Here is a 9,952-nt window from a genome sequence, read left to right on the forward strand (position 1 = left end):
TTTAATTTTCAGAATTATAAAACAAATGATACCTGCATTTTTGAAAGGCTTCAATCCCCACCCACCCCTCCCACCCACCCCTCCCCACCCCTCACTTGACACTTGAGAAAATTTTGTTTTTAGATCGCGGGCTCAAGTCGTGTGTTTACACCGCGAGAAAAACAGTTGTGATCGATCATGAGGCGAGAGGTTTAAATTACTAAAAAAATCGCTTCAGATTCAAATATATCCCATACGGAAGTGCTATACTCAAGACGAGAAGTCAATCTGGTAAGAATCAGCCATTTTATCTCTATTTATTCGTGCATTTTTGAAGACTTTTAAAGGTTCTTTATCCGGAACAAAAAGTCGTCAGCCCATGATTTAACCGAATTAAATGTTGTAAAAAGTCGAAAAGCGATCAAATCCAAAGATATTACTTTGATTTCAGAGTTTTCTAAAGTTTTAAATGAAGTCTTAAATCTTTGAGTTTTGTTTAGCATAAGCTTAATGAAGCCGATGTCTCTTGATCTTCGAATCCCAACACCATAGTTTAATACTAGCTGTGAATTCACACTACCAACACACACGAAATTTTAAATTTTGTGCAATTTAATAAACCAATGTTATCTATCTTCATTGAGGACTAGATACTCCAGTTCTCTTTTGTAGTTACTAATATTTCCAAATCTGTAAAAGGAATGAATTTCTATTTAAATATTCAGAAAACCGAAAGTGTTTGCGTGCGTAGGAAGACAGACAAAGGCTATGAAAGCTGTTGCGAGCGAGACCAAAAACTGGTTTCAAAATAGATTTATTTTCCTAAGATATTTTTAAAAAGATTTTCATAAAAGATAATAAATCGAAAATCACACTCTTTATTTACATTTTCTAGATTTCGCGGTCAGTTTTTAGAGAAAAACTTCATCAAATGATTCACAAGATTTGATAGAGGAATTAACCAAGCTAAAAAACAAGGCAAGCTTTGAATGTTTTATCTATACTATATATCGTGTTGTTACCTGCAAAAGTAATAATATTAACACCAAACGTTAAAAGTCCTAGTTTGAAAAATAACAAGTTAACTATTCATGATATATCTTATTTATGAGATATCTATATATTGGAATTATTGACAAATTTTTGAAGGGACAATTTTGTACTTTTTAAGGTTAATTGTACACTGTACTACAATCTTGATGTTGTTATCCTTTTGCACTTTCATTTTCTAACTAGGATCAACTCCAGAACTGACATGACTGGACATGTTGGAGATCTGAGTTTCAATCAACAGTTTGTTCTTGATCAGGTATAATATTACCCTTGATATTTTTAGAAATATCTTGATCAAAAGAATGAAAACATGGTTCATCTTCTATGTTTTCACAGTTTAATATATAAGTATCAAAAAATTGATTGTCCTTGAATTTGATATTTTAATTATTCTAGAAAATGTAGTCTCCTTTGTGTATCCTCTTAAACACAAAGTACTTGTCAGCTCCAGCTATAGCTTTTGTGGCAATAATAAACTCTGAGTTTCAGCTGTTCTTATCTTTGGCTCTATCTTATGCAACATCCCGGGGGGGTACTACCACCCCAACTTGGGTAGGGGTGTGCCGCCGAGACCTCAAAACCCTGACCCTATCCCAGACCTAAAATTTTGATTTTACATATCGTACCCCAGACTAAAACTAAGAAGTGTACACCCTATCCCAGACTAAAAGACGAAAAATACGGTTTTACAATCGATTGCAATCACCTATTCGCCAGACAAAAACGACCAAATCATTAACCCTATCCCAGACTAAAATGATACCCTATCCCAGACAAAATGTCAAAAAATGATACCCTACCCCAGACCCAAAAGCCGAAAAACCATCCCCTATAGGGCGGCACATACCCGTATAGCAAATATAGGGGAGTACCTCCCCCCCCCTCGGGTGCAACATATTACAAATTAACTGTTAGAAATCTAGCTAGCATTCTGATGGGTTGAGAGCATGTGCATTATGGGAGCACACAGCATGCTTGCACGCTTTCTATTTCATCACTCATTTACTTTATTTCTTTGGTTGTAATAATCTTTATTACGTATACTGCATATTTTGATTTTACCATTCACCATGATTTTTAACATAAATTTATAAAATATATATGCATTTAGACTGGTTTTGGCAAATAATGACCTTTTTCATGACCTTATATGTTTTCCTGTATATATGTACAACTCACTAACTAAGAAGAATATCTTCAAGAGAATGACACATGGCCTGAAATCACCACTATATCAAATAAGGTATACTTAGTTATTCCCACATTCGCCTTATTTTTTCTCCCTCTAGTTCCAAGAGCGCATTGCTGATGTTTTACAACCTTACCATGATGACCACTTCTTACTTAGATGGCTAAGAGGTACACATTAAAATCCTGATTTATATTGAAAATTAATAATGATAATATATTTAATAATCAATGAATATTTTCTAGCAACAATTAATTAACAACTAGGTGACCTTTAATTTTTAGACAAAGTAAAGGGGAAAAAACATTATTAAGAGTTTTTCAATAACAGAACTATGTAAATAAATAATGATCTCTAATTTTTGCAGCTCGCAATTTTAACCTTGAGAAGTCTGAGTTTATGCTTAGGGAGGTTAGTACTCTGAGATATTTTTTTTAACTTTTAGATATTATATTTTTTATTGCAAAATTTGTTCATAATTATTTATTATTTATCCATTTCATCTTTTCATTCATTTTTCATATTCCATTCATATATTTTTTCCATTGGACTTGATTTTTTGGGACCAATGAATTTTTCATTTTAAGGCACTCCAGGGTTCTTAAATTTTTCATTTCACTTCATTTTCATTTATTTTATTTATTTTCATTTCTTTTTCCATTCATTTTCAACAGAGCCTGAAGGTCAGAAAAAAACTGGGACTTGACAAAATACTTGACACTTACGACATTCCTGAGGTATGTAGGAGCAGGTGGTTACATTGTTGTACAATACTGGAGAGATGATTACCAAAAATTATAGGAGGGCCAGGGAGGGAGGGAGAGGGGAGGGGGAGGTATGAAGGGGAGGAGAGAGCAGTTTACTTTGATAACACCACATCAAGTGGTTTCTCTGATCTCCCCCTCCTACTTAATAAATGAAAGTCCTAGCTATATGGTGTCCACATCTAAACACATATAGTATTTTAACTTTGTCCTTTCCAGGTACTACAGAAGTATTACCCAGGCGGATACTTTGGTTATGATAAAGAAGGTGCACCAGTATTCATTGACCCAATAGGAAGAGTGGACTTTAAAGGTACGTCACAGATATCCTAATGATATCCTAATGATATTGATCCAATAGGAAGAGTGGACTTTAAAGGTACGTCACAGATATCCTAATGATATCCTAATGATATTGATCCAATAGGAAGAGTGGACTTTAAAGGTACATCACAGATATCCTAATGATATCCTAATGATATTAAATTTTTTGAGCATAAAAATGCTTGATTTTTAATGTTACTAGAACCCATGAGCTGGTACACACAAAACTGACAGTCAAAGTTGAATGAATTTATCTCCATTTTTCCCCAAAAAATTTTTCAGGATTGTTATCATCCATCAAGAAAGATGAAGTGATAAAATTCAAGGCATACACAGGAGAATATGGATTGGACTTGGCAAGCAAACAAACTGAGAAGGTAAAATCAGATTCTTAGTGGGGATTCCTGTGGTCAAGAGTTGGTTCTGAGACTGAATGAAATATTGATTTTTTTTTTAAACTTTGTAGCTTGGTAAAAGAGTTGATCAGCTAGTGATAATCATGGATGTGGACGGTCTTGGCATGAAACACTTATGGAAGCCAGGTACAAAGATATTATGGTATTCTTTTCATTCATTTCCCATTTGCTTTTCTTTCATTCCTTCTCTTCATCTTTTAGTTTTACTTTAAGTTTAGCTTATTATAACTATTTGCTTTCTTTTGTAGGAGTGATGACTTTCAATGAGGTGAGGGATTTTATTTGCTGTGCTGTTTACACAGCATCAGAGAGATATATTTTATAACTGTTCAAGAATTTGACCATAATTACATGCCATTTACAGGGAAACATGTCTTTAATCATATGAAAAGTATGTTCTGTTAATGATAATGTTATTGGTTTCATTTTCCATCCGATCAACATGTGCAAAGCATTATCTGCCTAATATCAGCGAGCTTTACAAAATGTTATACAGACAAGTAGTTCACATACCGGTGCCAGTCAATTTTTTTCTAGTGTGCAAGTCAAAAATTTGGCCTTGATTTTGAAGGTCTTGAATTTGCACAGTTAGGCATATAATTTTTTTGACTGGATGTATAGCAGAGTACTATGTGAATGCATGGAACTCCTAAAGCCATGACTTTTTGAACTCTAAAAATTTGTCCAGTACCATGTAAACTCGGCCTAAATTTAAATCTTATAGCAGTTCACGTAAATTTAATATATTTATTTTTCTTAAGGTGGCATCATTTTATGAAGATAATTTCCCAGAGGTTATGAAAAATATATTGGTCATAAGAGGTGAGAAATAACTTCAACTTAATATTTTAATTTGTTTGAAGATTTTTTTCTTACTAAACAACCATGAAGCCTGCAGAAGGTGTTCTTGATCAAAATTTAAGTGTAATAGTCCCCTTCCCAATTCCTGGCGCCATCTTGAAAAGTAGTTGTGCCTTTGCATTGGAGCAAGACAAAAGGTGAGCTTGCAATGATAGAGACCTTTTTTAACACCTTGGACAATTATTCACATGTCTCTATCATTGCAAGCTCACCTTTTGAGAAAGGAATTAGAAAAGTTTGAGAAAATCCAAATGACAAGGGAGAGAACACCTCCCCCCCCCCCCCCCCCCCCAACAAACCAAACCAAACCTGCGGAAAGTAGTCCAACAAGATATGGTTAGTATGCTCTAATTTTTTATCAATTGATCAATGGTCATCACTTTTTCTTCTTTAGCTCCAAAGCTGTTTCCTGTGGCTTATGCTTTGGTAAAACCATTCCTCAGTGAGGCAACAAGAAACAAAGTACATATTCTTGGAGGTAGGTTACCTATTTAGTCACAGATCGTAAGTCATCTGATAGGGAATTTCTCTATTGTATTTGCATCAAATTCTTCTGTATGTTGTTTTTTAAGATGACTGGAAGCGAGAGCTGCAGGAGTACATATCAGCAGACAACCTGCCTGTATACTACGGAGGGACATGTACAGACCCAGATGGTGACCCAAGGTGCTCTTCAAGGGTGAGATATTAATATAATTATAAAGTCACATAACGCAGTAACAGCTGCAGATTGACCGTGAGTAAACCTCTTTTCCAGGCTGCGTGTCATTCTCTTGAGATTATCATTCTTTGTTTGAGCTGTATCCCATATTCATGTGTCTTGATGCAGCTCAACCATTAAACAAAGAAATGATAATTTAGAGAATGACACATGGTATGGAATGGGAAAACATTATGCCCAAGGTATTTAAGGAGGTCTATCCAGCCTTGACTAGAAACAAAGCAATTTCGCCTATCATGCAAGCAACTTTGCACAACACCAACACACAACGTCACCTCGTGTGTCCAAACCATCATTCAGATGTTGGAAACGAAATTTCCTTCATCATTTACGACATTGTTGTTTAACTAAGGCTAACTCGAAACTTTCAAATGTCTTTTTACTTAATTCTACCCATCTTTTATCTTGCGCATTCAAACCATCAAAACTTCCAATTCACGGGTATCCTTTTTTTTCTTATCTCTTTTCAGATTTGTTATGGAGGTGATGTTCCTGAGTCGTACTACTATGTGCGAGGTCAGACATACGGAATGACAGACAGCTATCAGAATGGCATTGTCAAAAGAGGAAGTACACTCAAGCTGGACTATGAAGTCATAGTGCCGGGAAGTATACTAAGGTAAAGTAACAATTCTCTTAACAATCCTTATGTTTTTTCATTAATGGATATTTTAGTGTTTAACATGGATTTGTTAACATGGTTAAACGTGAATACTAATATATATATATTATATGTTGGGAATGACAAAGCGCGAAACCATTCAAATCTAAACTCATACGGCCTATAATAAGAAATCGTTTTTGCTAGAATTCTGATGGTAAAAACGTAAAAACACAAGATTTGGATTAAAGAAGCAATGTATATTTCTGTTGGGCATGACTCAACGCGCAAATACTACCCGCTAATATATATACTAAAGTAAAGCATACCGGGTAGTATACCAAGGTACAGTTCACCGGGTAGCATATGCGAGATGAGGCGGTAAGCCATGTGGGATGGGCTCGGAAATCGTATATTAAGAACATGCGTAATAGGTAAATTACGAGCCTTATATGAAACGACTGAAGAAGAGGGCCAATGGGCCTTTCACAACTTTAAGTCGCGTAAGATGAGCCAGCTCAACTAGAAACCGTGGACAGCTGTTTCGGCCTGTATTGGGCCTCGTCAGCACGGTGTATCTAGTGAGCTGGTAGAATCCCACGAAAAAGTAGTAGATGAGAGATGAGGCAGTAAGCCGTGTGGGATGGGCTCATACTAAGATACAGTACTTCGTTATTCTGCTCATTCACCTCTCTCTCTCCACTCTGAAAATGTCTTCGAAGCGCATTCATTTTCGATGGAAACGCTCAGCGTTTTCGATCGTTTTCAGTGTGGACGCCAAGCCAAAATGCATTGACAACGCATTATTGTTGACGGAGAATCAATCCGTTTTGAAATCTTAGCTATTTGTCTGATTCCTACGTTTCGTCAGTCCTCGGAAATATACGAACGATCACACACTCCGTCCCTGGTCCCCATTGAGTTTGGCATTTGTTACCGGATGGGTGCGCATTCTCTTTTTCTACTCCCAGACCTTCGAGTCATGCAGTGCTGAGTTACTCTGAAGAATTTTCTTTTCTTGAATCCACCCTGTACAATTGCAGTCACCTAATAAAATAACATCGTGCGATTATCTCTTTAGCTGGGAGTTCACGTCAGAAGATCACGATATTGGTTTTGGTGTTTACTTCTCTGGAACAACAGAAGACAAGTACCGAAGGAAAGAAATGATCGAGTTGGTAAGAATGTAGACGTTACTGGGTGATGTTACACGAGACGATTTTTAACGCTTTCAAGGAAAGACAAATACATCAAGCTTCTCTAAAACTCAGTCCCAATAGTAAACTTACCGTTTGACATGCAACAACTCATCTAACAGGCAGCAACTTTTTTCTTAACTTGCAGCAGCTCGTCTAAAATACAGAAAAAGCAACTCGTTTCTTATTTGTAGCAACTCGTTTAACTTCTCATTTGCAGCAACTCGTCTAACATGCATACAACTGGTTTCTTATTTGTGTCAAGTATACTAAATTGGTGCATGTCCCTTATGGGCCACCGTACGTTTGTGCTTTGAAGTCAGAATACGAAAACGTCATTTCAGTCGTTGCTTTTTGATTATAACCGCAGGATTGAAGACGACGGTATGCGCATATGAAAAGAAAGTACTCTCGTTGTCTTAAGGCCACGTCATAGTGATTTTAAAATCTAATATGGATATCAGGTGACAGACTGATTCTGTTCGGATCAGTACGCGACTTGCAGGATTTCTAGAGACATCTCAACGTTACTGATTACTGATAGAAGATCGTATTATTTTTATTGATTTTCATGGTTGCTTTTCTCCCAGATCCCATCTCGGCGTCTGGATTGTCATCTCATCCCAGAACAAGGGTCTGTCACTTGCCTGAAGCGTGGAACTTGTGAGTAACTACATTTTTTTTGCTTTTCAAATTCACAAAGAGAGCTGAGCGTGACAGCTTAAAATGTGAGACCAAGAGGTGCAACATTGCAGGCAACATCACTTGCAACTATAAAAGACCTACAGTACAGTAATCGTTGTTTGCTTTGGAGTTGTTTCCTATGTGAGCAATTAATGTTGTCCATATTTTTCAACCAGATTTGAAATGTTTTTTGAAGACACAGAAATGTGAATAAAATAATAGGTCTGGTGAGAATCAGCAGGAGGAAGTTATGTTACTCACCAACTTTTTTTTCACCAATCTGACACATGCACCCGTTTTTGTTCTTTTTATCAGACATACTACGATTTGATAACACATACAGCTGGACAAGAAACAAAAAAATCATGTTTTATGTTGAGGTGATAGAGCCTGATGACCAAGATGGTGCTCTTGAAGATGATTTCGGCACTCCAGTCTAGAACAACCATTCACATGGAAATTAAATTTTCATGTCAATTTTAATGATAATAATAATAATAATAATAATAATAATAATAACTTTATTGTTTATATAGCGCATTATATACAATATTCTAAAGCACTTTACATTTTAATAACATACATAAAACGAATATAAATGTAAAATAAAATAAAATAAAAAATTTTAACAATAATTATTTGTGTAAAACTTTCATAATAATTACAATCTAAAACTCATGCAAAATACATATTACTTAAAAATAAATAAGTAGTGTTTAATAAACAAGCAGGAGTGTTTTATCGGGTTCAAAAACTACGAGGCGTATGTAGCCGAATGGTTTTAGACCCAATAAGACACGATCTATATAATTCACAACCTTTCAGTTGAAGTAGAGCAACCATATACATCACAAACATTGACTTTTATACTTTGATAGTCGTTTGTACAGCAATTTCATGCGCAGTGAGGTTTGTACGTCACTGCCATGCGCATAAGTGCAAAAAAGGCTCCCACAAGTTGCATGAAGACAACATGCTGAACTCAAGAGAGGGGCACTAGTCGACGATAATTTATGGGTCGTCGATGATTGTATATGAGACTGACCTTGATGAGGCTCTAAGTATTCATCTAAACTTGGATGCACCTTTATTCTGATAAGGTCATGTCCACATTAGTTTTTATATAAAGTTTCATCCTCAAGTATTCCTTATATAAAGAATACTAATGAAGAGGACTTTATCGGGTATAAAGGTCCATGCACGTGACATGTATGGTGGTTCCAATTGGACCAAAGGCTTATGAATTATTCATGAGTTTTTGAATGTTAAATAAATAATTCACAAAACAAAATAATGCGAAAATTGATCAGCTAAATGGATGCAGTAGAAATACTAAATGTTCAAAAAAGATAGGTTTTCAACTTTTTTTTTGTTGAATGTTTTATTAGGCAGGTTATTATACCCCCCATTGGCACTTAATTTATCATGTAAATGTTTGATTTGTGGGAGGGGAGGAAGGGGATGGTTTAGTAAGCTTAGTGGGGAGTGATCCCCTTCAGGTGAAATCCTGGATGCTCTTCAACTAATGTCTCAAATATGAATCGAATATTCCACTACACTGAGTGCTAAATTAGAATATCTCCATCAATGTTAATTCATGAAATAGCAAGAAAAGGGTGTTCCTTTCCTTACATAAAATTGTTAGTCTATTTGTGATAACGCTTGCTTGAGTTCTCAAATGCCCAGAACGTGCCCATACACAGGTACCATATACAGCAACCATATGGTCCTTCTTAGGCTTGGCTTGCTTCATTTTAAAATTTTCTGATGAGGATCCTTGCCTGTCTATATATGAGTCTTTCCTTGGATTTCACTGTTAGATTGTAAATACGCAGGGGTATTCAATGTTGTATATGTGACATCGTATCACATGAGAAATTTCATTTTGGAAATAATGATAAAAATGAAAGAATTTATGCAATAAAAATAAATATTTATTAAATGTTCATGTTGATTTTTCATCATTTGGGTCAAGTATGCATGACTAGTTGTTTCTAATACGGGATTCCTTTATTAATTTTTTTAATGTAATATCTAAATTAATTAATTATTAATTAATTAGTATTCATATATTATGGTATAGTTAATTATAGTATTCATAATAATATTATGCTGATGTTAATGTTGATAAAGATATTTCATCTATTAAATAAAATTAGATTTT

The 9,952-nt window shown here is 35.2% G+C and overlaps 1 protein-coding gene across 2 annotated transcripts; it reads left to right on the forward strand.

Moving 5' to 3' along the window:
* The first annotated feature begins 137 nt into the window (after window positions 1-137).
* On the forward strand, window positions 138-9,734 carry LOC116307256 (SEC14-like protein 2). Of its 2 annotated transcripts, XM_031717421.2 has the most exons (17): window positions 138-270; window positions 875-957; window positions 1,216-1,288; window positions 2,322-2,391; window positions 2,589-2,632; window positions 2,896-2,958; window positions 3,205-3,298; window positions 3,592-3,686; window positions 3,776-3,851; window positions 3,974-3,993; window positions 4,487-4,547; window positions 4,981-5,064; window positions 5,159-5,265; window positions 5,778-5,926; window positions 6,990-7,086; window positions 7,695-7,767; window positions 8,104-9,734. In XM_031717421.2, exons 3-17 carry the CDS (start codon window positions 1,235-1,237, stop codon window positions 8,226-8,228), a joined length of 1,212 nt encoding a protein of 403 aa, XP_031573281.2. In that variant the 5' UTR covers window positions 138-270; window positions 875-957; window positions 1,216-1,234; the 3' UTR covers window positions 8,229-9,734. The 2 variants fall into 2 exon arrangements, with proteins under 2 accessions (XP_031573281.2, XP_031573282.2); XM_031717422.2 differs by lacking the exon at window positions 875-957.
* Window positions 9,735-9,952: the final 218 nt, after the last annotated feature.

Source organism: Actinia tenebrosa, unplaced genomic scaffold, assembly GCF_029948245.1.
Source record: "Actinia tenebrosa isolate PJP-AT-01 unplaced genomic scaffold, QUT_ActTen_1.0 PGA_scaffold1__47_contigs__length_23844297, whole genome shotgun sequence".
Classification (NCBI taxonomy): Eukaryota; Metazoa; Cnidaria; class Anthozoa; order Actiniaria; family Actiniidae; genus Actinia; species Actinia tenebrosa.